The 27,873-nt window shown below is 40.1% G+C and overlaps 4 protein-coding genes across 4 annotated transcripts; 3 read left to right on the forward strand and 1 right to left on the reverse strand.

The window, feature by feature from the left end:
* The first annotated feature begins 7,185 nt into the window (after nt 1-7,185).
* Nucleotides 7,186-9,380, forward strand: LOC114874741 (trypsin-7-like). Its single transcript, XM_029184318.2, has 5 exons — nt 7,186-7,261; nt 7,450-7,618; nt 8,374-8,509; nt 8,583-8,690; nt 8,970-9,380. The coding sequence occupies exons 1-5, from the start codon at nt 7,216-7,218 to the stop codon at nt 9,264-9,266; spliced, it is 756 nt and encodes a 251-aa protein (XP_029040151.1). The 5' UTR covers nt 7,186-7,215; the 3' UTR covers nt 9,267-9,380.
* An 865-nt stretch (nt 9,381-10,245) lies between these two features.
* LOC114874754 (trypsin 3A1-like) lies at nt 10,246-13,697 on the forward strand. The gene is made up of 6 exons (XM_029184337.2): nt 10,246-10,347; nt 10,561-10,649; nt 10,742-10,880; nt 11,022-11,138; nt 11,710-11,856; nt 13,500-13,697. The coding sequence occupies exons 1-6, from the start codon at nt 10,246-10,248 to the stop codon at nt 13,695-13,697; spliced, it is 792 nt and encodes a 263-aa protein (XP_029040170.2).
* Nucleotides 13,698-14,157: 460 nt separating this feature from the next.
* LOC114874753 (transmembrane protease serine 9-like) lies at nt 14,158-20,250 on the reverse strand. Its single transcript, XM_046285485.1, has 13 exons — nt 19,823-20,250; nt 19,601-19,689; nt 19,396-19,534; nt 19,230-19,334; nt 18,780-18,932; nt 18,553-18,698; nt 18,012-18,039; nt 17,583-17,892; nt 16,352-16,410; nt 16,129-16,217; nt 15,906-16,044; nt 15,200-15,463; nt 14,158-14,490 (listed from the first exon to the last, which is right to left on the reverse strand). Exons 1-13 carry the CDS (start codon nt 19,931-19,933, stop codon nt 14,344-14,346), a joined length of 1,779 nt encoding a protein of 592 aa, XP_046141441.1. The 5' UTR covers nt 19,934-20,250; the 3' UTR covers nt 14,158-14,343.
* Nucleotides 20,251-23,047: 2,797 nt separating this feature from the next.
* On the forward strand, nt 23,048-25,632 carry LOC114874742 (trypsin 5G1-like). The gene is made up of 8 exons (XM_046285486.1): nt 23,048-23,114; nt 23,339-23,439; nt 23,509-23,618; nt 23,695-23,833; nt 23,909-24,022; nt 24,084-24,267; nt 24,331-24,448; nt 25,396-25,632. Exons 1-7 carry the CDS (start codon nt 23,048-23,050, stop codon nt 24,432-24,434), a joined length of 819 nt encoding a protein of 272 aa, XP_046141442.1. The 3' UTR covers nt 24,435-24,448; nt 25,396-25,632.
* The last annotated feature ends 2,241 nt before the right edge of the window (nt 25,633-27,873 follow it).

The raw sequence follows: 27,873 nt of genomic DNA on the forward strand, positions 1-27,873 counted from the left end.
GGGTCTACAAAAGTTACCCCCTTTCAGCTTTATTCTGTTTTCATCCACAATGAACGATGGGTGAATTTTTTGGAACGCACTTTTTTTTCATTAAAAAGAAGAAAGAAGCAATTATGGTTCATGTCGTCATTCAATGTTTTAACGTGACAAATAAGCGTGCTTTGGTATTATAAAGGATTGCAAAATATTACAATCTACAAATTCCCTTTGTAAGTTGGTTAATAAAATATAAAACGAGCGTTGTGATACGCAGGGTATTGAAGTAATTTAAGCAGCTTTGAACGAGCGATTAACATTGCCAGCGTTAATACAGCCTCCATTATACTTGCCATTGATGGTCACCTACAGCCAGGATAAATGCATTTCCTACAAATTGGATAGCTTCGTTTGTTTATGGGGGAGCAAATGTTTTACCGTAGCCGCAGTAAATTGTTTACTCGTCTGAACAGCCGTGGCATGCGCTTTTAATTTACACGATTGCGGTGTCATTAAAATGCTCTCTTGCGTTCCGTGTACGCTTTGCGAAAGAGAATTTAAAATAAGCAGTATAAATACGTTCGTCGCGATAAAAATTACAGTGATTAATTATTTCGGTTCGCTGTATAGCTGCTTCTATAATATCTTTTGGAGTGGCTGTTTGAAAACGGCTGCCAATCTCAATCTAACATTTCGAACTACCAAAATCCACTTGGTTCAACCTATTTACATATCCGAAACTTGTACTAGGAGAATCTGTTTCAGACGCTCGTCTATCAATCCCTGTTCTAAGCATGCGATTATCTCAAGCAGACTAAGATACGTTTCTCCTATCAAAACATGCTACAACGTTTGCTCTCGGAACACAAGATTTACCATCTACACGAATCGTACAACCGGCTAGGAAGCTATTTTATGCCAAAATACTTCTCCCAAAACGTGTCTTATCGTAAAGCTCGTTGGTACATAGTTATCACAAACTTTACCATACAACCGGGAAAGCATGATAGTTAAAAGATACGATGAAAGTATCTAGACGAGGATAATAATGAAAAGAAAATTCTAAGTATATTTCTTCGAGGGATAATTAATGACTTCAAACATAAAAATAGAAAACTATTCGTTGCAAAGATTCTGAACTCTCGGTTGGTCTCCAGCGGCGGGAAACGCGACACTCGAGTATCAAATTATACGGGAAAATCCGAAATATCTGCGTGAAATCCGAGCCAGTTTAAGAAGAAGACGGTAAAATAATTTAGAGAGCAACCGGAATAACGTTTGTCGCTGGATTCTACTTTCGAACAGCATAACTCACGATGTACGGATTTACACGAGTGAAAGCAGCGAAAAGAAGTAGCCTGAAAGTTGCGCCGAGAATGGTAGTCCACGGGTAACGGATTAAGGTAAAGTTCGTGCAACGTTGGCAGTAAGATGGAACCTAAGAGATTATCCTCTTTATGAAAACAAATGTTCAGCACACGAGCAAATTTGGAAAGTAGTCCGATTTAAATCGTCGTCTCTTTCCCGACACCGAGATATTCGCATTACGAGCGAGCCAACCTTGTTATTCGTCGCTTGAAATCTTTAAAACATTTCCACGAATTTTTCCACTATTTTCGAACAGTTTCGCGCGATTTTCAATTTGATTAATTGACGCGTACAAACGCGAGTAATTAATGACAAGTTACTAACGATGGCAATTTTTGTTCAATTTTCACCAGCTGTTAATTCCTGATGTTTTTACGAAATTAGTGGAATTTATTCGAGAACGTTTCGATTGCAAGTTAAATTAAGCGCCCATCGAATATTCCAAACATTTTCATAAAATCATCGACTCGTTTCGATCGTTGAACACTCGTCGACCGAGAGGTCTATTGTTTTCTCGGATTTGTTAATTAAATAGGGTTTTTGAAACTCGAGGTGCAAACCAGTGGAACATTATCGAGCGCCCTTCATTTCGAATCCAGTGAATTCGAAATAAATTATAACTCGAATGCTTGAATAACAATTAGACTGGTAACAGATGTTTGAGTTCTGAGTCCAAATATAATAACTTGAAATAGGTTTGAGATTGGCTAACCGGTAGATCAGGCATCTAGCCAGAGGGTTCTCTACGATCTACCCTCATCACCGACTCTTGTTTTCAATCTACGCTTTACAAGTTACACGCTGACGACGGTGAACGTCTGTAACAGGGATCGGAGCCATCGAGAATCGACGTACGAAGCGCAAACCTTGATTATTCCTCTGGTTACTTTACCGAGTTTCCCAATCACTTACGAGCCCGCATAACCCGTTCACGGCTGAACAAACCTCCCCCATATCGTCCTAATGTAACTCGTACGTCTCCTCGAGAACACGAAATTTTTATATCACTTTTGAAAAATATATAATAGCTAATTTTTCATCGACCATTGGAATTTTATTTTAAGAAAACATCCGAGCAACACGATACTGACACGATCGCGTGTCCTTTTTAATTCCCTTCGCCAGTCGCGTCGATGTTTACCAGAGCCCGACAGTTTTAATGAATTAATTTAACCGGACAATGACAGCCATGGGAAATAACCGTACGCTGTGCGACGCGATACGGACGCGAACGTTTTCGATGCTGGCAGCTAGATCGAGCCCAGCGACGGCACGTTGTCACGATCCTCGGTGGGAAAAGCGGGAAACGGAAAAGTTTGGAAAAATATGAGGGACGAGGTAGCTAATCGCCGATGGCGCCTCGTTGTCCAATTCTCGGTTATTACCGTAGGCAGAAACGAGCGTTGCAACGGGGTGATACATCAAACGTAATTTACCGTCGTGTATTATGCACCGGCCGTGACGTTAATGGTTGTCGCAGCGGTGAAGTTAATTAAATTTTATTACAAATAATATTACGCTATATTACACAGATACACGGCAGATATTTCGGTTGACGATGAACCGCCAGGAATTCGCGGTAACGGCCAAGATGAAATATAAAATTGACCGCGGTAAGTACATTGCACTTGCGTGTAATAAATTAGACGAATATTTCGTGCAATTAATTCCTTGCTTTTTACGTGCCTCGATGAGCTATTCATTTGTAGAACAGATTTTTCAAATTTTATCGTTGACGCGATGTAATTTCGTGACGACGGGCCTTGTCGATATATATATATAAAATCTGTGAATATAGAACCCAGGTGTCTGGGGCAGGGACCGTCCACATCAGCCCCACTGACGAGTTCTGAGCGAAGCGTGGCGTTCCCGGCGCCCCCGACGCCCTGATCCTTTCCCGTGATGGACCGCTTGCGAGAAAGGATGGAATTACACGCGCGACACCTTACGACTATCACAGGATATGCCCAGGGCGCCGGGGGCGCCGGGGGCGCCGGGAACGCCACGCTCCGCTCACGATCCCCCACACTTGGAAGGATAGGAGAGGAATGGTGGAGGATCCAAATTACGACACAAAGCTCGAGGCACAATCAGGTTCGCGGTAATCCTCGCGCCTTCGAGAACTTCGGTACAATCGTACAAGCCAATTATGTATCCGATGTGTCTTGCATTTCTGTCGCTGTAAATTGCTGTGTTTCTGTATTCACCGCCAGAAGCTACGCGAGAGGAACGATTATCCGATAAGCTTTTCTAGTTCACCCACTTTCCCTTATCATTTTTTAATTTCTAAAATACCGTAGGATTACTTATCGCAATCGCATTGTTATGGTGTTGAAACGATCAAACTTTAATGCGACGAATAGTATAATACATTATTTGAAAAAAACAAACACCTAGATTCCATGAAATAGTACAGGAAAGCAACATCAATGAATCTATATTCAACGACGGTAAAGTTTCATGAAAAACGAACCGAAGGAAATGACCACTGATTGCTCGTTCGGTTCTCCTCCAATTACGAAGCTTTTCAGCCAGGCGCAATCATGCCGCCGCGAGTACCGTATTTTCGTTCGTGTTCACCGCGGAATTACACTTTGCAGCCGGCGCAACGGTGGGAAAAAGGAACGAAGGGGTGGAAAAAGAGGGTGTTAGGAGACGTATCTGGTCGATCTTGTCGTTTCCGGCGCGAATCTGCCGGCCGACTTTTTACCGCCGATAAATCGACGTCGAGCGAAGCGTGGAAATTGCATACGACACGCTGCCCCTGTCCCTGGCGTGTAGTAATCACGCTGGAAACCTTGGACAACGTAGGTGTTCGATAAAAATGGTGGAGGAGAAATAGAATCGAGGATAAGGGAACGAAGAGGGACGGACGAAATAGATGAAGCAAGTAGAAAAGGGAGAAACAGGAAGCGGAGGACGCGAGGGTCGGATAGGGGTGGGGAAAAAAGGAAGAAGGAAGAGACGGCGCGGCGAGGAAGCAAGTGGCGGTGGCTTGGACGGCAGCTCGAAGAATTCTTTCAGGATGGGGCTCGTTAGTCCTTTCAAGGCAGACTTACGGTTACCGGGCTCCGTCCCACCTCGGTCACACATCATGGCTCGGAAAGGAAACGAACCAGCCCAACGTAAAGCGTTCTCTCTTCCTTCCGTCTGAATCTTCTTGGCAATCTCTTTGTCATCGAGCTCTCGCTTCGAGCTATTGGAAAATTTCTGACGATCCTACCTCTTCTTCTTCTTCATCGAGCTTCCTTACAACCGTGATACCGATAACGGTACCATCCTGTTCAGCTTTAATTGTCTCATCTTAACACTTCATAGAATCAACGATTCTTAATGCTTCACATTTCTTATTACTCCTTATAGGGGAGTTATTACGTTGGCAAGTTTTTCTCAAAACTTTCAGATCGAACATCCGCATATCAATCTTCCTCGGGAATCAAGAACCACTTGAAAAAATGAACTCCTTCATCACGAAAGTGGAATCTACTTTAGAAATGGTGATCGTACAAGTTGGACAGAAGTTTCGGCCGGAAAACTCGGCCGGTTCCGACGCCCCGCCACCTCCGTTTCGCGACATATTCAATCAGGATATCGAGTCAGTCGAGTTTGCCCGCGACGAAGCTCGTATCCGGACAAGCATCTGCTTCTCGACGAGGCGGAAGTTGAAAGCGTGCACAAGGACCGGCGCAGGCTGCGAAGGACACGTATCTTACGCGAGATCGGCGAAAACCCGGTGAAGAAGGGTGCGGGAAGGTCGAAACGGGTGGGACAGGGTTGAACCAGCAGAGATTTGATTTATATGTTAATCGGTGGTAGTCGGCAAGTGCGCAGTCTGCCGTGGTACACTTTCGTCGCGACGCCTCGTAACAATCCTCGAAATATGGCGTATAAGTAGACAGGGTGCCGTCTGGACCGCATATTGCTGGATGTTACAGAACACCGGTTCTCTCATGATTTTTTTGAGAATAAAAATTTTATTAATTCTTATCTCGTTGTCAGCAAAACTTGTAACTTTTCAAATAAAGATTTATAATTGAGGTGTTGAGAGAATTTTTGTAGTAGTCCACGTGTTTTTCATCGAGAAATAAACACAGAGGATGAAATAATTCCAAAAAGCATTTCCATTAGAAAAGTTCAATTCACGAATGTGGGTTACGAAAAAAGTACTAGCGAATTATCCGTTCGAGAAGTTGGTTCCCCGGTTCGAAAACTAATTAATTAAACGTATCAGCTATGTCGATGGAATTTCTGCCGCGAAAACTATGGGACTCCCGCGATTCTTCGATCCATCGTCTTCGAATATCCTCTTCGAGGATTGAAAGTTGTGCAGCGTGAAAATTAATCGTGCTTCGGGAAGGAATTCAAATAAGACATGAAAAATTGACTACTGTCATCCGCAAGACGAATTCCTTTTAGTTGGAACGACGATATAGATAACAATCAGTCAATGCATTCTAATCTCTTCTGCAATTGCAAAAATACAAATAGAAATCTTATTTGTTCCAATTACCCTAAATAACATTTTTCTCTTAACTTGACCTATTCTTTATGTATACAATCAATCAACGATAGATTGTCTTGATAATGGAGAATTTCGATAGATAAGCGAAAACAAAGTATAGAAAAACACGATACTTTAATCTCTACTGCTATTTTTGTATTTCTATCACAATGTATCACGACATAATTAAATTTTACGAAATGCAACCGTCGAATCATGCTGTGAAAATTAAATAAACAATCAATCATTTTCAACGTTCCAGTAGCTGGTAAAGATAAAATGAAATTATGATAGAAAGACAGTTTACAGAAAAACAACGTATATTCCGTGTTTACGAGACATCTGCTTATTGCCGTAATTTTCATTGGGAAATACGTTACATTTTGTTTCAAAACACGAAAAAATGATTAATAAAAAGCATGAGTAATTTCGATTCGACGCAATCACGATGGGAGTTTAATGACAAAGCGAACAAAGCCCGGGAGACAGATTACACAATTGGCTTTTGGAATTGTCGTTAACTAATGTCTATTGTCGGCATTTCGCTTTATCCCGTCCAATCGTAGGGTTGCACCATAGCGGACGCTGCAGGATATTTAATCGCAGGACAATCGCCAACGATCCATATATTTGCTGGCAAAATGTGTAAATCAGCATGTACAATTAGCCATCAAATCCTAACCACCGATCGCAAACCGGCAAATCGGTCCCTGGTTGCTAATAATCGAACAACAGCGGTTCGAGTGTGAATTAGAATTTTGTTCAAGATCCTTGACACTCGACAAAATTTATGGACGATAAACATTTTTATGAATCACTAGAAATTGAATAAATCTTCCATCGATAGACATATTTTTCTTCAAATTCAGATTGAAAATGCAACATCGAGAGAATTCAAATTGAAACTAGCATTCGATCTCTTTATGCCGGTATAAGAGGAGCTTAAGGTTGCCATGAAAAAAGGTTCGAGCAATCTGTTGCAGAAGCTCGTTACCAGATCGAGGTCCATTGTGAAGAGGAAACGGCCGAGAACGAGTAAGGTCATTGAAAATCCCTTATCGAGCAAAGTGCACGCTCATTCAAAATCTTATCGCGCCTCTCGCGTACTACGACGTGATTTTTATCTCGCTATATTGTTAGAATCGCGTCTGCGAAAAAGCGCAGCTATTCTTCTCCTACGCTATCCGCCCATGCCACCCCCTCTACATGCACATCCTTGGTAACTACGATATTACGAATGCTTGCACCACATGCTACTTGCGCAAAGCACGCTGCACTGTCGTCAGATAAGGATTTTTCCGCTGAATCAGAGGAGCAAGTTTCCAGTATAAAAGCGGTGCACGGCGCACAATCTTTGATATTGCACTAAGATGTTACGAGTCGTTGTGCTGAGTGTTTTTATTATTGGATGCTTCGGTGAGTGCTAAAAAAAGAGAGTACACGGGGCTCGTTCCTTTAATTTTCTTTCGCTATATCGTTCAAAAATATCCTGGATAAATAATTTCATTCGCTGTTTTTATCGCGAAACAGTATTGCACCTTTTAACTTGATTGAAAAGAAAAATATTTTAGTAGGAATTAATGTAAATTTGATTACCGTTATAGGCACCGCCTTGAGGGGATACCCTCCACTTCCGGATACCCATATCGTCGGAGGAGTTGAGGCTGACATACGTCAGCATCCGTATCAACTAAGCCTGCAAACCAGCGGGCACGTTTGCGGTGCCTCGATCATCAGCAGCGAATGGGCCGTCACTGCTGCTCATTGCGTCGGGTAATAACACAAATACCCTAAGTTAACAACAGAGTACGCTCCTGCTAAGCAGATGTAAACATCACCTCCGTTGCCTGTTATATTGACCTTTCAGATTGATGCGCGATGATCTTGCTTTCATTTGCTTTGATATGCTTTAATTCCCTTTATATTCTTATATTATATCTATTAATTTAAATCCTATATACTTTAAGAACGATCGAGGGTGGGTTAGCCCAATACGAACCCTGAACATTTGGATTCGATTTCCACTGTCCCTGGTCACTATTTTTCATAAATTCCCAGAAATCGACTTTGATTTCAGCATAATTTTGAACGCCTACAATTTGAATATTTATATAATAATTTCCAAGTCCAACAAAGCTTTAAAAAATAAATTCTCCTCTTCATCCATACATTGCATATAACAACACACAATTGCTATCTCTTTTCGAACGATTCAATTAGCGTGAGATAGCATATCATGACACCTTCGCGTCAGGGGATGATCCGTAGCATTTTCGCGCTTGGCAGCGTTCGCTGGCCGATCACGATAATAATTACGAAAGCTATCGCGATATTAAATCGGCTTTGCAGCTCGAATTCCAACACGATTACCGGTTACCTATTATACAATAACAATAAGGCCATCAAATACCATGCTCATATTTTGGCGAACAAACAGCCGCCAGTTTAACCGAGGCGGAACGAGAAACGTGCACAGCTGCACAGATAGCTGGAATCGTTGGCATTTTCATATGTTTCATCAATTACAGATCAGTTGCCAGCCGTTACAGTCTTCGAGCTGGTAACAGTAATAAAAATCTTGGAACTCGTTACCTCATTGACGCCATAATGATACATCCCAACTACAGCCGAGTAATTATCGACCACGACGTTGCGCTCTTGAAGGTATGTGTCCTACAAAAGAAATTATAGTATGAATTCATTGAAAAGAAGAAAAATTATAAAAATTCTATTTCAGGTCAGTGGTGGGTTCAGCTTCGGTCCAACTGTACAACCTGTCAAGTTAGCGGACGAGGAGGTTCCGGCTGATACCATGGTGAACGTAACCGGCTGGGGTGCACTCAGAGTAAGTTAATGCAACATTAAATTTAGTGTAAATTAAAAATAAATGATCTGTAATAAAAAAATACACAAGCTATTGTAGGAGAGGGGAGAGAAAGGCGTTTCGTGCGACCACTTGCGAGAACACTGTCACCGATCATCTCGCCACCACCTAGCGGTCCCCGGCCCGAACTAAAGGTGTCCGGCGTGACGAAACCCTTTCTCCTCCTCCACTAAACGCCTATACTATCGAGGTTTTTTGAGAATAGCTATGGAACGATCACGGTGTAAATTTATGTTACAGGAAGGTGGAATGACATCGTCGCAACTCATGAGGGTATCTGTCCCCATAGTAAGCAGAACAAAGTGCGAGGAAGCTTATCAGGGACTGAATACCATAACCAGCCGTATGATATGCGCTGGCTACACCGAAGGTGGAAAGGACTCTTGTCAAGGTGATTCCGGAGGACCTTTAACATCCAGCGGAACCCTTTACGGTATCGTGTCCTGGGGCTATGGATGCGCTAAACCAGAATACCCAGGTGTTTACACAAACGTGGCTAATTTACGCTCTTGGATTAAGGAAATTAGTGGAGTGTAATGCAGTAAAGTGGAAAATGTAATTGCTATTTTAATGTATGCATGAAATCAGAGATGTAATTAAAACGTTAATATATAAATGTAGAAATAAAATGATTGATATTTTGTAAATTTACAATTCGTTTACTTATTTTCGATTTGCAAGCTAGCAGGCAAATCAATATCATACCCCATCTCAATGATATCTCAATGATACCTGATCCACTGTAGATCCATTTGTTCGTAGTACATCGTTTTGTTTCTAGATTATAAAGAAATAACTGTGGGACACAAAAAGTGAATCCGATACCGACTTTCGTCGACAGTTTGACGGATGAAATAGTTTGTTTAACCGCGAAATGCTTTTTACGTTTGGCCACCTTTGATCCTGAGAACACCGCGAACTTTCTCCGATAGTTTATCCAGTTGGACAGTTCGATCAAGATCGCTGTTATGCTGAAACTCTGGTTTTGAAACGCTTTGAAATGCTCTTCTGCTTTGGTTTTTTATCTTCCATCTATCGTCATCATTTATTTGTAATCTAACAAAGCAACGATTTCTTCAAAATGTTATTGTATTCGATTCGATATGAAAATATGTTGAAAAATGATGATATACTTAAGAGACACATAAAATACATAGATACGTACAAGAAATACGTTTTATCTAGCACGATCGATCGATTAATTACAAATTGCTCGAAATTGGGTACGCGACGAATCTTGACACGATTCTTCCATTATCTCGGTCTCGATACGTTATCGCTAATCACAATCGCGCTTTGTACCTTTCGACGGAACGACGAAACTTTTTCGACGGTGAGTAATACTTTTTCACATCCGAAATGAATTCCACGAATACCTACTTTTTGAACTTCGGGCGGTGGAACACCTTTGATGGACGCCGGTGTTCGATAACGATTCTCATTGCCGAAATATTTGGCCATATCACTTTTCACCCGAATTCAGTTCAGACAGTCGTATTCTTCAATCGACGTCGAAATGTTTAAGAAAATATTATTACTTTTATGCGTTATTTTCTGTGATACTAAGACTGTGTTTGAAAATACCAAGTACGTGGATATCAGAGAATATCCTTACCACGTAAGTTAAAATATCATCTCCTACCTTTCTATTCAGTGACATTCAAAGAATGTCGTGTAAATCATGAAATTTAATACAATCGAATAACCGAGGGACAAAAAAAAAAATCAGCAGGAAATAAAAGAAAAATTCGGCGACATGGAAAAACAGAATTTAAAACTCATGGATCGTGGTGTACCACACGACCAACTAACAGATATTTGTTGAATTCAGGTGTCCATCGAGAAACACGGGATTCATGCGTGCAGCGGTGCACTGGTGCACGAATCGTGGATCGTAACCGTTGCGTCCTGCGTTTTTCGGTGAGTATCTTTCGCGGAATTCGCGTTGTTGCATCGAGCAAATTGCATCAACGCGAACAAGAGAACAAACAACAAAACGTAATTGCTTACAGGACAGACCCGTCCACGGTGACCGTGCGAGTGCGTACATCCACCCTTTCCACCGGCGGAGATGAATTGAAAGTGAGCAACGTTGTTGTACACGAAAATTTTAATGAATACGTGTTACTCAATGACATCGCCCTAATAAAGGTATACACAATTTTTAATTTTCCTATTCTGTACTTATCCTGTTACCAGTCTCATTTTTATGAATCGTCTTTTTGTCTACCAAATATCGGTAATAAAAAAGAACTCGATCAGTCCGTTATAACGAAATCTGTTGGAACGCAGCTGAAAATTCCTGTGCAATTCGGAGAGAAATTGCTGCCAATCGGGGTACCAGAAAACGAGGACTACGAACTCGATTATGGAACGATGTGTTTCGTGACAGGCTGGAAGCAGACGCTGGTAAGTGCCGTTTGTGGTATTATTAATAAAATAAAACCGCTGTCGTTTTATCGGAAAAAATGACAGAAAGCACGAACACCATTCAGCAATTATCCGAATACATTTTATAATTGATCAACGTACAGTTTAACATGTGTGTATGTGTTCTTATCCGACGAGAAATAAAATGAAAAAATCGTGAAATATGATCGAAACGTGTTACTTTTTCAATGTAACGTCATCCATTTTATACCCCGTAACAATTATCTTTCTGTGTTATCGTGCGATCATTAAAATGCAGGCACGATTACTATTCACTTTAATCGTGATATCGGATTTAATTTTAGTCTGGATACGAAAACTAGATATCTATATTCGAGAACCGAGCGCTTACACATTTTACGTGGACCAATTTTCGATTGTATAAAAAAAAAAAGGGATGAACAGGTGTGCAGAGTGTAATAGGGATTCCAATTTCGGGACGAAATTGTGCGAACGATCTCTGAAGATGTTTCGAAAATTAAACTAGAAAAAAAATTAGATAAATATAAAAGTATCAGAGCTTTTAGACTAATAGAAAAATTATTTTCAGCCCGGTCCAGCGGAATCTCGACTTTCAGTGACGACAGTGCCTTTAGTGAATCGGAGTAGCTGCATTTCGAAAATGCCCCCCTACCAACCTGTGCTTCAGAGTATGCTTTGCGCGGGCAACATGACCCAGGGGGTGGAGACCTGTCAGGTAAGACGGAGACGAGAAAATTGAGGGATGAAACGAGGCTCCCGGAGAGGAAAAGGGAGAACGGTGTGCATTCGCGAGCCACGACAACCCTGCGAACACTTAAGATCCTGAAGCGTCTGCCGAGGAGATTCGTCGACCTCGTCGCGGGTGACGCCACTCGACGCGAGCGTCGCTCAGTGCACTGCACTCGACGCTTCTCAGGCTGTACGCGTTACCAGACCGTTTTAGTGTCAGCTACAACTGTTTTAGGAACAATACTAACCTCGGCTCCCAAAAACTCGACGTATACGCGTGCACGTGGCAGGCGAACTAGAAATCGTGCCAGTCGAAGCTTTGACAACTCTATGATTAAGAAAATGAATCACTCTGATCGTGGATTTGGTAGATAAGAGGTTCCTAGGGGAATTAATCGCTAAATGGATATGCGATTGGGAAAGGAGGTTAATCGTTGGGTCTGAAAATCGAATTTTAATTGAGAACGATTAGTTTCGATTTGAGATAATTCGGATGTTCTAGATTTTGATAAAAATTTTTGTTTTATAAAAATCTGATCTTATATTACACGTTACATTATAGTCAAAACAATCTGATTGGTACTACCTTTCAAATTCGACTTCAATGTGTATTCAAATTTTTAGAATTCTATTATTGCCAATTGTTTGTATATTAGCAGGCAATCATTCTCAGCATTCGAGCGTTCGATTCGATTCGATTCGATTTCATTCGCGAGTAACGGCCTTTGTCCTCGCCTCTTAATAACTTGCTCGCCTCGATAATGAAACGCGTGACGCCGACAGCGAGCAGAAAAATGTGAAACGAATAAACGAATAATTACAGGGCCCGTTGACGCGATTCTGATTGCCTTTTACACGTGCTTGGCCGAACAATTAAACGACAATCCCGTTGAAACGAGACTAACTCGACCGTCGCGTCGAGTCGGCTGCATCGATTTCACACGCTTCGGACGTGCATATGCTTGACTTCGGATTGCAATTCGAAGAAATCAACTCCCGATGAGTGGAATATTAAATATGTTGAACGATGCACGAAAATCTTGACACATCTCTCTTTCATCGAAGATTCTCTTCCCGAAGTGGAGCATCAAATGTATAGAAACGATTAATGAAATCATTACGCCAATATTTGCCATCGTTTCCTTTTTCTGTCTGAAACGTCGTTCGCTCAGAAAAGGCACAAAAGATTCGTCGCGTTATAAGCAACGTTTGAATACGGACGGTTGAATAAAAGCTGAACATTATTCATCGAACATAATAGAAAATTGTCATAAAGCACGGAGATTCCAACACGTTCCATCGTTATCATAATAACGATCAAATTCGTCGGGACTGTACAAAGAACGGTAGCTTTCGGTCGAGTCATCGTTGCCAATAGATTTCAATCTTTCCCTTTACTCTATTTTTCATTATTGTCAGTGTATCTTACTAAAAATATAGAAGAATTTATTCTCTAATTCCTTTCGACTTCTACACGATTCCTCTAGGCGAATTAAAATTTTATTTTCAAAGTACAAATTAGTATCAAACGTTACAGAGATAAATTCGCAGATCGGTAATGCATTAGCAAATCAAAGGAAGAGAGACTGCAAGTAATCACTGAAACTGTCAACCTTCGTCTGCTTGCAGGGTGATCCCGGTGCTCCGCTGATGGAAGGCCAGACGCTGATTGGTGTTCTATCCTATGGATTAGGGTGTAAAACTATGATACATCCAGCCGTGTATACTCGTGTCAGCAGTTACCTAAGGTGGATCTCGACGAACACCGACGTCCACTATACACGAGTAACAAGAAAATTTTCAACCAAGAAAACTTTACCGCACTAAAATCGAACAATCGTTTCCAATTTCTACCCTTAAAATTCGAATAAAAAAGAATTCCAGGAAATTATCATACCCTTTATTTCGAAATCGAACGAGCAATAGGTTTCGTATCAATTATAATCCCAATTATAAGTCGCAAATTAAAGCATCGAACGATTATCGATCGTCGCGCGAACTAATTAGCGGTTTAATAGAACTCATACCTTATTACGAACGACAATTCGCTCGATAAAACACCGAACCGAGCGAGTTGTCAATTAGCTCTGTTAGCCTGGACCAGCTTGTTCATTAACAGGTTAATGATATTTTTTCGCGTTCAATGCGCGACTAAATAGCAGATGCTTTTGATCAGATATAATCGGCTCAATTATAGGACCACTTGTTACGTTTGTACATCAGAATCAGCTCGTTATTCGCCTGCCTCGTTTTAATAATCAAACGAGCAGGATTAAAAAACAAATGCTTCCATTTTCTCGTGTTTATTTCTCTCGAAAGCATCATAGTAACGTTGTATATGGTGATCACAGTATTTTTATTCGTATACTATTTCGTCCGGAAATATTTGCACAATTTAATTATGTGTCGCATAAGGATAAATAAAAACGTTTTAGAGCTTGTACGCTCAGTCTAGTAATTAAAGAAGAATGATTCAGAATCCAGTTTTCTCAGTGATCCAACTTCGAAGAGCTGTGATACTTGTGTAAACGCCTGGATAGGTTGGTCTTGCACATCCGAAACCCCACGACACGATTCCGATTAGTTTGTCATATTGCACCAGGGGTCCTCCACTATCACCCTGTGGATGAAAATTTAAACAATATAAAGGTACATAATAGGAAAAATATTATCGGCATTGAATTGTTTGAATCTGGATCGACCAATGTTTCGGAAACAATGGTACTGCGAAGATTACACAAACACCGATGGAAGGGGTTGAACGGTGGGGAACTTTCTCTCTTAAAGGAAAGCGCAAATGTATATACGTTTCTTCAATTTTACAACATTTAACGTTTACCAAGGAACGGGAAACGTTAACTTTACTTCTATTAACTTCCATTCGTTGCTCAGCTCAAGCAGTGAAGTTTCTCCAGTCTATTCAAAGATACACATACCTCTCCATGTTTCAGTGAAAATTTGAACGGTTCAGAAGCTATGTCTTAGTATACGTACAAGAAGTAATAGATTTGAAAATGGAGAAAATTGAAGGTAAAACTTCGAGAAAGATATTTTTAATTTCACTAATCACTTCACATTTTCGAAATATCAAAAACTGCAAAATGGAAACTGCTTTCCAAGCAGAAATTTTAATACAGATTTCAAAGTTCCATAAAAATCGACGTGTATCATTTACCAAACGTTCCCGTTGAATGACGACATTCGTTTCGTGGTGAAAAAAAAAAAAAACAATGCAAAGTGAACGTACAAAGCTGAATTTAATGGCGCGATTAAAAAAAGATTAACCGCACGCTCGAGTCGTTGAAGGAACAATTAGCGAGAGTAATTACCTGACACGCATCCTTGCCTCCGAGGTTTACGTAACCGGCGCAAATCATTCTCGAAGTGATCGGTCGGGTCACGTATAATTCGGAGCATTCTGAATTAGAAACCAACGGCACCTCGACTTTACGTAACTGATCGGTCAACGGTCCGTCACTTCTCAAAACTCCCCAACCGGTGACCACCGCCTTGCTACCGGCGATATAATGATCGGCTATCGGTGCCAGCAGAATCGGTCTCACCCATGAACTGTACACCAGCGGCTTTTCCAACTGAAATTGTAATTGGTTTCAACGCTGCCAACCGGCCAGCTTGTGCATTGCGGAATTGATTGTGAAACGATAATTGAATTCTTCGGCTTTGTTCCACCGGGAGACCCGTGTCCCGTTGATAAATAAACTCGATGCCGATTGACGTTACGTTTGCTCTGAATCGATTGAAAGTTTCTTTGAGACCGTGCAATGATTTGTTCTTTCCTTTGATTCTTGTTTTTCGGCCGTTCCAATTGACCGGCATGCGTTTGTACGAAATTTCATTCTACTGCGAACGGGTACGGTTTTCATGGATTAACGCGGTAATTAACACTTTGATGACTTTGAATCATTTTTAAGATTCGATACACTTTGCACCGGTGATCTCGAAATATTTTTAAATATAAAAATTTCAAGGTAAACTAGAATGAATTTAATTATGAAAAATAAATATGTAACTTACCCGAACCAAAGCAATGTCGTAATCCGCGTTTCTTCTCATGTAATTATCATGGCTGATGATTTGTTTCGCGAAGATAACGATTCCATCGTCTCTGAGGTCCGAAGTGCCAGCTTTTATCGAAACGAATCGAATGAATTTCCTGAAACAATAGAACACTGGTTAGCGAAGGGGTGCACGTGTCGATAACAAGACTAATTACGCTTGATAATGAAGAAAGAAGTACGTTTGAACGCAATGGGCCGCAGTGATGACCCATTCCTCGCTGATAATTGCTCCTCCACATATGTGACGATTGTTAAATCGCAGAGATACCTGTAAATTTAATGGCGTGTCAAAAACCACGTTGTATAATCGATGCAATATTGAAGAAAAACTGTTTTACATATTTCTGCTCGAGAGATTTGAACCAGTCTTCACCAGTTGCTCGAATCGTTTAGAATACTTACTTGATACGGATGTTCATCGATACTCGCTGGCTGGCCTCCAACAATACGGCCCTCATCAACTGGAAAAAATCAATAATTGAAATTGTATTTCCACCTGCATGCTCGTTGAAAAACTACTAATTAAACAGTAACGTTGCTCGACGAACGTTCACGGGATTTAATGATCTTCCTTAAAATCAATTGGACGAACACAGAAGAGATCGTTGTTGAAATTTCTCTCTGACGAAATAATTTCATGTTGGATGATTCGAATAAAATAACACGATTATCAATGAACAATCTTAATAATGGATCTGTTATTAAAATCTGTAATTTGTTAAAATATGATATGCATTATTAACAGAAGCATCATCTGTTATTGGTATACGAGTATAATTGAGTGATCGAAGAAAAGAAAAGCTTTTAGCAATAAATTAATAATAATTATGTCAATATGTGATGTGAAATGACAAATTGAAAGTATAAGCCGAGAAATTAAGACTGACGTTACAAATTGAATTCAATCGAATAAGTAGAATACAAAAATAGATAGAAACGTTTGAGTACCATTAAAATTTCTACTTTCTACTTTCTACTTTAGAAGTAGATATACAATTAACACGTTAGGGACTGTAGTAGAAACGTTCTACTTATTACTTCCGGAAATTAATATAGCACTAATGATATTTACAGTTTTCTTTCAATTATTCAATTGTAATAAATTTATGATATTCAAATGTGTCAATCTCTGTCCTTCCAAAAAATACATTAACAGTAATATATAAAATTCTGCCTGCGTTACAAATAAATATACATTTTCTCTGAACAAAGAGGATTTCTTGAAAAAGTCGAGCAGCGTAGAGTTTAATTGAATATTTTCCTCGTTAAGATCAATTGAAACGTTTCCATTGAACGAGACGTTTGAAAGGCCAAGTGTACGTACGTTGGAACAAAAAGTACTGCGACAATGTGAACGGAGCGAGTAGCAATAACAAGAACGATAAGCAGGTATACATGGCGGGAAGTTGGCGAAAGGACTAGCTGTTCGACACGAGGCTCGCCCTTCTTTTATTTCGATATTCGGGTTAATTGTCGTTCGTATCAATTTAGCCGAACACGAGAAAAATTTCCGATCCAGGAAAGTCTCGAGACCGTCGACCTAGATTCCGCGCGGATTACGTAAAAAGGAGCAAGACTAAAATATAACTTCAACACCGCCAGCTCGCGATAACATCGCTCCTTCGGTACGAACCAATTAAGTTGAATTTCTTTTTTTTCTTCTCAATCGTTGTCCCTGCGACCGTTGTAACGAGCACGAACTCGTGCCCTGTCGAAGAACGAGAGGGCAAAAAGAAACACGGTTTCGGAATCGTTCCTACCAAATGTCGGATCGAGAAGTCGCATTCTATGTAAAAAAAAAAATTGGTTACGAATAATTGAAAGTTTTCCCACGGGATTTCGCAAATTAGCACACATCTTATATAAATGTCATTAATAACGAGGATACTTTTTGCCCTTTGATTTTTAATTCTTCGAAGTGTTATCCGGTAGAGATAGCGTTTCTAAGTATTTTGATAAATAGAAATTATCAGAGATATTGAGAATGAATTATTTCGTATAATGATTAAATTTGCTCTTTGGAATTACTAATGTAATTTATAATATAAAAACAAATTGGGACATTTTGTTTTTCCCAATTGTCCGAGTATCTATGTTGAATTTGAAGATGTCACGTTGGTCTTGATTCTTAGCAACGTAAAAGGGCCAGGTAAACTCTGTTGAAATCGTTGCTGGTTCTCATTACGAGACGAGAAGACGCCGATCAACGGCGTCACGTACAATGTCGACGCTCGTTTCAGCAGCCCTTTACGAGTCAGCCACCTGTGCAAAGCTGCAAAACCATCTATGCAATGGCGCGCCAACGAGAATACCCGTGGCACGATCGAGTCAGCTGTAAAATTAATAATTCCACGTGACGAAGAGGAGGTGAGAACGTGGAAACGAGAAACTTAACTTCGAATACGTGCACACAAGAAGCTGTTTGCCTTATCATTAGCGAGCTTCACGTTGGAAAGATGCTTCTTTCATCGCGTTTCTATCATATTCCCTTTTTATTTCTTTTCTATTCAGCTGGGTTCGATTTGTCATAACTAGTAAACACTATGGTAGAAAAATTTTATTTTAATTTTCACATCTTCCTCAAGTGTATCCTCGATCGTTACATCTCTTTCATCGTCTTTTGTATCCAATTATTTAAACTGGATACTCGCGTGTACACCCCATAATTTCCACGATTTGTGCATCCATCACCCCAGGAGACGATGCCGATCTGAACGCCATTGAAAACCAGTGGACCTCCGGAATCACCCTATATTATACACAAACAAAATTATTACAATTATTATGTTCGTTTCAGAAAAAGCGTCGCTACATTTAACAGAACATTTACCTGGCACACATTCATGTCCCCGTTTAAACTACTAGCACACATCATCCTCTCCGTGACACCAGGTTTCAAATTAGCATACTTTTTCTTGCACTCTGCCCAATTAATCGTAGGCACGGTAGCAACTTGCAGAGTGCTCGACATCCCTCCGCCAGGCTGCAAGTAACTGCATATTATGCAACTGACCAGACGTTGCAGAAGCGCGCAGTATGTCTGCGGAGCGTGCATCGTTTCGAGACAGTGCAAACTCGATGAATGTTTACTATGACCACCGAACATTGTCGACCGATCGACAAACGAACGTTGATGTTTACACGAGTTGGCAATAGGTAATCAGACTCGGCGAACGTCACCGTTGACCGAAGCCATCGACTCGGCCATCGTCAAACGCAAAGTTTACCGGTGCAACAGCTGTCAAAACGATGCACAGGTACACGGTTAGCAAGAACTTACCACTAGCCGACCCCATCCTGTTACCATCGCTTTACTTCCGTCCGGCACCACCGTCGAAGCATCCGCCAGCTTAATCGGTTTCACGTTCGTTATAGGCTTTGGAAGCTGTGAACACGCATCGTTGCCTACTTATGTTTACCGAATTAAAATATTATCCATATACTACCTTTAACAAAGCAATGTCGTAATCCAAAGTATTTTTATTGAACGGAGGTGGCCACATGAACTTAACGCCACCGATCAATTCGCCACCCTTCTCGCTATAGGTACTCTTCACGCGAATTGTCACATCCTGAAATAACTCACTGAAAAATGTTTCGGTAATTAATAATTGATCATTTCAGTGCCGTCGTAACTCGGTTTATATTTACTTATAGACACAATGCGCCGCTGTTAACACGAAGTTTTCGCTGATTATGGATCCACCGCATGCATGTTTGCCTCCGACTTGTACAGACACCTGTTACAGAGACTCTGTTTACGATACGTGTTATTTTGTTGGTACACGCTGAAACGTTGTTTCTAATTTTCATTCGCGTGGACAGTCCCTACACGATCGCGATAAAATCATTGTAAATCTGCAATTGTCTTACTTGATACGGGTACTTGTCGATCGTCGTGTTTTCGCCTCCAATGATCCTAGGTTCGAGGCTGTAGCTGTACGCGTACCAGCTGGCCAAGAGCAACACCAACAGTCGCCACATGGTTCACGGTGAAGTGTTCAATGACTTACCATCCAGACTTCTTTAAAGGTGGAACAGCAATACCAATCACCGCGAAATTGATAAGATCACAGATTTGATATCAGTACTGAAATACTCTGATTGCAGCATATTAATCGATTCGTCATACGTCGTCGTCGAGACACATTGATGACAAGATAACCACGCTTCCGGTCAGACTCATTGCGTATCATTTATTTATCAATTTTTATTATTTACAAATTCTTCATATGTTGAGTAGTTTAAAGAATTCGAAAGGTGTGAATAGTTGTCGTATCAATCGATTTGCGTTCGTACACTTCTATTATAATGATAACGATAAAAATGATAAAAATGATAAAAATGATAAAAATGATAAAAATGATAAAAATACGTGTTGTTTACGAAAATAATTTATCATAATCTATGAGAGTATTTTCTTTAGAAAAGGCAGATGGTTTCGAGCGTTGAAGTTAACAAATGTAATGATTTGTTTAAGGTACAGCAACTTACATGAAACGATGTTTCTCTGGGAAGTCCGGACAGACGTTTCATCCCTCTCGTACTCCAACTTGCTGCCAGCTTAATTCGTCGTAATCTCTTCGAAGTTTCCAACTCCTAATGCTTAGTTTCTACCGCGACGCACTACGCCTAGAGCTTAACACGTAAGTACAATACACAACGCGCGAACACGCTTCGCGTTTCTTCGATGCTCGATCGTTTCCAAAATTTCAGTTGATTATAATTCCATGGAATTTATACGAGTCTGTACGCGTGTTTTTCGCTTGAAATTTTCATCCGATTTCTCGCATTTTTGTGCAACCTGATAGCGATGCATTTTTGAGAAACTGAATGCTGCAACTATTAGAGAAGAAGATATTCTGTTGCTAGAATATCATTCCTAACAATTATTTCCTTGATATTTGGAGTATTATGGAAATTGCTTCGATCAATTCCGGTTTCGTCAGTTACTCGAAGAAATTCATTCGAGGCGACAGAATTGCGACAGATAAATAATGCAATTCTGTTTATCATTGAAACGCTTAATCGTCCCGTGAGAGCGTCACGCAATCGCTGATAAAAAATAGATACTCGTCGTATCGATGCGATACGATTATTGAAATTACGGTGAATGGGCGGGAAGCGACGTTTATCCAAATTTATAGCGGATTCGCGTCCACGCCGCGTCGCGAATGCACATTTTGCAAGAATTTCAGCGTTCATTCGCGTCTCCCGAAATATTTTCGCCATGCTTGTTGGCAAAGGCCAGATGAATACCGACACGTTGGTCGCAACCAAATAAAATACGCCGACGTGTTACGAAAATCGTCGCGATAATTTTTGCTCATCGAAAAACGACGAAAAATTCTTGTCCACGTTCGTTCGTATTTCGTTTTGCGGGTTAATGATAATTAGCTTCAAACCATAAAACCGCTATTACATCGCGTTTTAAACACGATCTTCTTGCTCGGGAACGTGCTGCTGATGTTAATGATAACATCCACTTTTGATCCTCAATTACCATTAATGATTGATTAAACATGTTTTCAATTGATGAAAAAATTGCTCCCAAGCTGAATAATTTAAATTTTGGAAATTTAAAACATTTCAACTTTCAGTACCTTTAGCGAATGGCCACAGTCGCAGTGCAAACGAGTGATTTTAAATGCGTTTTTTCTTTTTCGTTTTCGGTCAAATTTTTGCATGTGATTTTATTTACTATTTTCGCAGATTTTTACAGCTGCCAGATTTACATTTCTGTGTTGAAAATTTCATGTTGTTTCAATAAATTAAAAATTTCGATACTTATAATTTAAATATGTGTAAAATTTTAAGTTGGCAATTTTAAAATATTATTTTTCAAAAGGCCAGCTACTTGAGTGTTAAATTACCATGCAAATAACATGTTTGTAATATATTTGCAAATAACGATTATTCATATAATAATTTTATTAAATAACCTTGTTGACATTTGGAAGCGATATTAATTAATAATAAATTTGTGGAGCAAACATTGATTGAAAATATTAATCGCGTCTTGTATTATACATATATGTATATGGTTTTCGTAGAAGTTTCGTGAGTTCATTATCGTTAATTTAATTGATTATCTCATACCCTTAATAAAACGATAAATTATTTATAAAGAATAGATGTCAATTAAGATGAGTTATTTATTTTCTTCATTAAAGATAAGAAATTTTACCTCAGTCATTGGCAGATTACGTTTAATCAAAAAGTTAACGAAAAACAGCAAAAATTATCAAAACTGTTTAACATCGAAATCGTCGATAGGTAATTTATATTTTAATGTGTACGAGCGATAATCAACAAGAGATTTTCAACAGATCCGTGATGTATGTTAATTTGATAATAAATATCGCGTTACTTGGTCGCGTTGATGAGCTGAATACGTTTCTCTGCCCTGCCGTTAACAAACGGCACAACATTTATCATCCGCTTACCATATACACGGCACGTAATTAAAATTATTTTTCGACCCAACACGGTTCTCACGCCACCGGCTAATTAATTCGATGAATTTCGACAAAAAACGGCTCTTCAACCGGGAACAATGAAATCAAGGCTGCGTTACGTATTTATTAAATGAGAGTAGAGTTTATTAATTCGATATTTGCATGAATCAATGGCTATGCAACGAACAATGAGCTTCGATGCGCATCGAGCTATTTTCCACGTGAAACTAATTAAAAACAATTTTTCGTATCGACGAGGTTCTTTTTGTTTAAACGCAGACGAGACGATTTTACAAAATGATAAACAAAGTATTACTTGTACTTAAACGTTTCCAAAAATTCTATAAAAACGGATTCCAATAAAACAGCAAATTTATGACCCATTGCGACACGGATGTGGATACTAAAGTTCCTTCGCCGTTATCTTAATAACTTGAGCCATTTTTTGACCACACGTGGAAAACATTTTACTGACGATGGTTCAGCCCTTAATTGCATAGTATTAGCAGCATTAACAGCTTCCCGATAAACGAAAGACGGACACGGTAATCGCTAAATCGCATTGTTCATGCAAACGTTACGTGGCGATTGCTTTATAAGGAAACACTCGGTACCTTTCATAATCAGAAAAGTAGTTACCATGTACTCGTCATTGTTGGTGATCTTTGGCTTCTCGGTGCTCTGCACGGCTTCCGGATATGGTTCAAGTATAACAATTTTGTGTTGAATTAAATTCATTCAATTACAAATGTAACACAATAATTTGTTGAACCTTGAAACTTTAGTAGTTAAACAATTTTCAATTAACGTCAAACGATACATTCGCGAGTTTATCAAGGAATTAAATTACCAAATAAGATACCTGGATTAAATTAACCAAAACCATGTATCGCGTATCTATATCGAACGTCCATAATTGTACGTTTTGTAGGGAATTATCAGGAACGAATGGTGCCGATGCAAGAGCAGGATTCACCAGGATCAAGGATCATCGGAGGAGCCCAAACTGGCATAGAGGAATATCCATTTGCGGTTAGTATCACGCACGATACATCATCACGGTCGATTTGGCATTTAGAGAATCGTTACTTCCGGTTGCAGGTCTCGCTGCAGAACAATGGCACGTTTTTCGGACACGAAGTCGAACATTTCTGCGGCGGTAGTATAATCGGTGAAAAGTGGATAATAACATCGGCTCAGTGTGCTCTTAGGCAAGATTAATACACCGTATTTTTACTCAGCTATTCAAGGGGATATCCCACTTTCCTTTTTCTATACTTTTTACAGGATACGGGTGAAGGGCTTTCACGTGAGAGCAGGGACGTCGCATTACTACGAGAACGGTGAGATTTTCCGAGTGAAAAGTGTGACGATACACCCAGCGTTTAACGAAAATATTTACGACTACGATGTTGGTCTCATCGAGGTAATATTTCAAATTCGATTTCTTTTTTTTTTTTTTTGTAATAACAAATTACTACTGCGTGTATATTTCTTTCAGCTTGCTGATAGTATAAAATACGACAGCACGAAGCAATCGATCAAATTACCTCAAAGTCACTCGATGATCGAGGATGGCGTGCAGGTTCAAGTCCTCGGTTGGGGTGCATCCAGGGTAAGAATTCAGAATTTTTCCTGTTATCCTGCTTTGGAAATGTTCGAACGAGTTTGTTCAGTTGTTAGGTCCCGTGTCAGAGGAATTGTTACGTAGCACCATGCAGAAAATTAACAGCGAGAACTGTCAGCAAGCCAGTGGAGGTGATGTATTAACGAACAGGATGTTCTGTGCCTTGTCTAACGGTGCTGGTCCGTGTGTGGGTGATTCCGGTTCGCCTCTCATCTTTGAAAACATGTTATTCGGTGAGTTTTATAAATGAAAATTACATCTAAGAGCAGAAACACAGAAGATGATTTAATTCTAAGGTATAACTTCGTGGAGCCGATCTTGCAGCTCGGAATATCCAACGGCTTTCACAGCCATATCCGAAGTAAAAGATTGGATCACAGATGTAACAGGTATTGCTTAAATCCTTACATATACAGAAAAACTTGGATATATGCAACAGAAGTTTGTCTGGATATATGCAACATCGCTATCCCCTCCACTTTGGGGGATCCCCCTAAGCCGGACCGAGCCGCTCGGCGAGGAAACCGTGTAATATGATCCGACCGTAATATCGGTGTGACTAATACTAATTGAACGATAAAACTTTTTTATTTTAACTTTTTCTTAATGAAACTTTTACTAATGCATTTGTGAGATTTTTCTGATTAAAATGGTACCAAACACGATATGATTTGGCTACATATGTATAAGGCAGGCCGTACACTAGATACATGAAACACGCAACATGCAACATGCAACACGTCGCATGTTGTGTACGAACGTAGAATAGGTAACGCGGCACGGTACAAACGATTTGTACGGACGCAGAATCGACACCTCGCTTGGATATATGCAACATTAAATGCCCAGAATCGACACCTCGCTTGGATATTTGCAACGTTTAAATGCCCAGAATCGACACCTCGCTTGGATATATGCAACGTTTAAATGCCCAGAATCGACACCTCGCTTGGATATATGCAACGTTTGAAACCCGAGTCGACGCCGCAACCGGTTTTCATTTCCAATCCTCCTTTGCTTTTCGCCAACTTTTAACATCAATTTTAGCAAGTAATTATAATTCAAACTATATCGTGTTTAGTATCATTTTAATCAGAAAAATTTCACCAATGCGTTAGTAAAAATTTCAGTAAAAAAAAGTCAAAAATAAAAAGTTTTATAGTTGAATTAGTATTAGTCACACCGATACGTTTCGGCTCTTTCCTTTGATCATCGGACCTCTCTCTTTCCACCACTGTCTGTCCTTTTCTACGTTCACGCTTGGCTGCTCGTCGCGTGTAACCCGAGATTCGACACCTCGACTGGATATATGCAACGCCTGGGTCCCAATGTTTGTTGCATATATCCAAGTTTTACTGTACCCGGATGTAACGCGATCCAAGGTATAACATAGAGGTTGCAATATTTTCCACGTTACATCCTGTTGCATGTTTTACAAGGGTCTCAAAGCATTCCTGATTCTATATCATCATACGTATCTTTATATGAGGTAGTTTCTTTTCTTAGATCCACTAGGATTTCAAAACGGTGTTATAGGAATAAATGAATAATATTGTAAAGTTTAAGAATTAAACTTCTCGATGTGAATTGTTTTCATTTTTGGTATCAATTTTATTTAGAATGTTATAAATATAGAAAATATATAATCAATTAATATACACCTGTCTACGCTTGCTATTTAAATCCACCTATATTCAACTATAACGTTGACTGAAAACATCAATGTTTCTCTTGATACAGTCGATGATGAGTAACTTCTTTTGTCGCTCAAAATGTGGGTCAAAAGTGACCCGATATCGGGGTTAGCGAGGGTTAAACATCCCGCATGTTGGAAAGAGTGCAACAGTCGTTGTACAGGAGCGAAAAATGTAGGAGATAAAATATCGATGCTGTTATAGTTCGTATTGAAGGAAAACCGATAGAAAGTCGTATAAGCTATGGAAGTAGTGCTTTCCCTTGGAACATTGGAGAGACACAGACAGAAATGTTTAATTTCGAGGCTCCTCGAGACGTCGCAGCCTGAGCTGATAGCTTTCGACTGGCCATTGCAATAATCCTATTAAACCGCAGACACGATCCAATAACTTTTCTGTCACCGATTGCTAACACCATTCGACTGTTACTTTTATTCCGTGTAGCTGCTACCACATTCGCTGTAGAACACGCGAAATAACGATGAATTAAAACGTGATTATCATCCCTTACGACAGCTTAATTACCGGTCGATTAAAGAACGTAATAAACTTAAATGGTTGAGGGAAAAACAATTTTAAAATAGAGTCGTGGTGGAGCTTAAAAATGTTTTAAATAAATAAATCATAAAGTGCATTGAAACCAAAGTCACCCTACAAAATAGTTTGCAATAATTCAAAGAATTCCTCTTCGTTTCGGTGAACGTTTTAATTCCAGTCGACGCCACGTCGGCGTCGAGATTAATTCGAAAACCATGGCTCCGATTCGATAAACTTTCCGACACCATGGAAACCATTTACGAGCGCCATTCGTGGCAGCTCGTTCCGCCAGTTCGACGATTTCCGCGTCGCCAAGTGCACCGGGACAAAGGAGAATCCCCGGGTCCAATGTTCCGGGGCGGGGATGGAGGCGGGTGTGGCGCGAAGATGTCAAAGATGAGAAACTCCGGTTGATATTGAATTAACTTTAATGCACCGGTAATGTCGTTGCAACTCCTGTGTCAAAGTTATTACATACTAATGACGTAACGCGTATTACGTGCACGGTTACTAGGAGGTATGCATGGAAAAGTCGTTGCCACTACGACCTCCTAGCTCGTTTCGGTAAGAACCACGGCACCAGCACCCTCGCCAAAAGGCACATTAAGCTGGAAAATGTTCTACTCGTTGTCCGAAAGTTGACAATTGCCGGCGTGTATAATGACACGTGAACGCTCCCTGTTTAGACTGCTGGCAGACTTTCCGTTTATGGAACGCGGTTGCACCTCGTTAACCTTCTTTCGTTAAAGATAACTGCAATTACCTGCCGTTCCTCTACGCTAAGGATCGTTATAATCGTTTCAACATGGTTTAATTATTTTTGTGAAAAATTTCTTAAAGTTAGCTGAACATTTTTATAAAGGAATTTGGGTAGAAACTCTTTGTTATAGAAAGAAGATAGCCGACTAGCAGGTCTTTGTTATAAGCTTACGATAAAAGAGAAAGGAGTTTCTAAACGGGCTATGAAATAAAAAATTTTTTTTGCCGCGATTGGATTATTGCAATGCGAAATTTTGCGCATTTTTCTACTAGGATAGAGCAGATAGTGCTCTTACTCGAGGCACACATTCAAAAGCCCTCTAAAAAAAGCATGTCCGGTCTTGTTGGATCTGTAGTGAGTGTAATCACCAAAAGGAAACAGGTTGCACGCCACCATTTCCCGTGCTCGGTTAAAACATATCAGAATACGGTGTCGCAAGAAGCCACCGACATTGCGACGCTTATTGCGACAATTTGGCAAGATCCTCGGCGATATTAGCGTCGCTCCCAGCTCACGGTTACTCCGACTGTTGAAACACATTCCCCCGGCTCTTTTCAGTACGTTAGAAACTTAATAATATAAAACGAACGAAGAAACTGCGCTCTGTACACAAATACCATCGCTGTCTGCGGGGGTGTACGTACGAGCAGAAGGATCCTGGTTCTTTCAAGACGACGTTGTTTCAAACAAAGAAATAAAAGAAGGCAACACTGAAAATAGCTCGGTACACGCCCGAGATTGTATCGGTGTTTTCTCGAGCTCATCCGTGGTTCCGTGAACTCTGTAATGATTGTTTGTTCGTGGAGAGCGTACGAAATAGATTCGCTGGCCATGTTGTTCTTCCCCGT

This window comes from Osmia bicornis, chromosome 4 (genome assembly GCF_907164935.1).
Source record: "Osmia bicornis bicornis chromosome 4, iOsmBic2.1, whole genome shotgun sequence".
In the NCBI taxonomy this organism is placed as follows: Eukaryota; Metazoa; Arthropoda; class Insecta; order Hymenoptera; family Megachilidae; genus Osmia; species Osmia bicornis.

Coding starts and splice junctions, on each gene's coding strand:
- LOC114874741 (XM_029184318.2), top strand. CDS start 7,216: ATGTTACGAGTCGTTGTGCTGAGTGTTTTTATTATTGGATGCTTCG. Junction 7,262..7,449: donor TTTTATTATTGGATGCTTCG/GTGAGTGCTAAA, acceptor TTACCGTTATAG/GCACCGCCTTGAGGGGATAC. Junction 8,691..8,969: donor CCGGCTGGGGTGCACTCAGA/GTAAGTTAATGC, acceptor TTTATGTTACAG/GAAGGTGGAATGACATCGTC.
- LOC114874754 (XM_029184337.2), top strand. CDS start 10,246: ATGTTTAAGAAAATATTATTACTTTTATGCGTTATTTTCTGTGATACT. Junction 10,348..10,560: donor TCAGAGAATATCCTTACCAC/GTAAGTTAAAAT, acceptor TGTTGAATTCAG/GTGTCCATCGAGAAACACGG. Junction 10,650..10,741: donor GTTGCGTCCTGCGTTTTTCG/GTGAGTATCTTT, acceptor AATTGCTTACAG/GACAGACCCGTCCACGGTGA.
- LOC114874753 (XM_046285485.1), bottom strand. CDS start 19,933: ATGTGGCGACTGTTGGTGTTGCTCTTGGCCAGCTGGTACGCGTACAGC. Junction 19,690..19,822: donor TCGACAAGTACCCGTATCAA/GTAAGACAATTG, acceptor TCTCTGTAACAG/GTGTCTGTACAAGTCGGAGG. Junction 19,335..19,395: donor ACGACATTGCTTTGTTAAAG/GTAGTATATGGA, acceptor GCGTGTTCACAG/CTTCCAAAGCCTATAACGAA.
- LOC114874742 (XM_046285486.1), top strand. CDS start 23,048: ATGTACTCGTCATTGTTGGTGATCTTTGGCTTCTCGGTGCTCTGCACG. Junction 23,115..23,338: donor GGCTTCCGGATATGGTTCAA/GTATAACAATTT, acceptor TACGTTTTGTAG/GGAATTATCAGGAACGAATG. Junction 23,440..23,508: donor TAGAGGAATATCCATTTGCG/GTTAGTATCACG, acceptor TTCCGGTTGCAG/GTCTCGCTGCAGAACAATGG.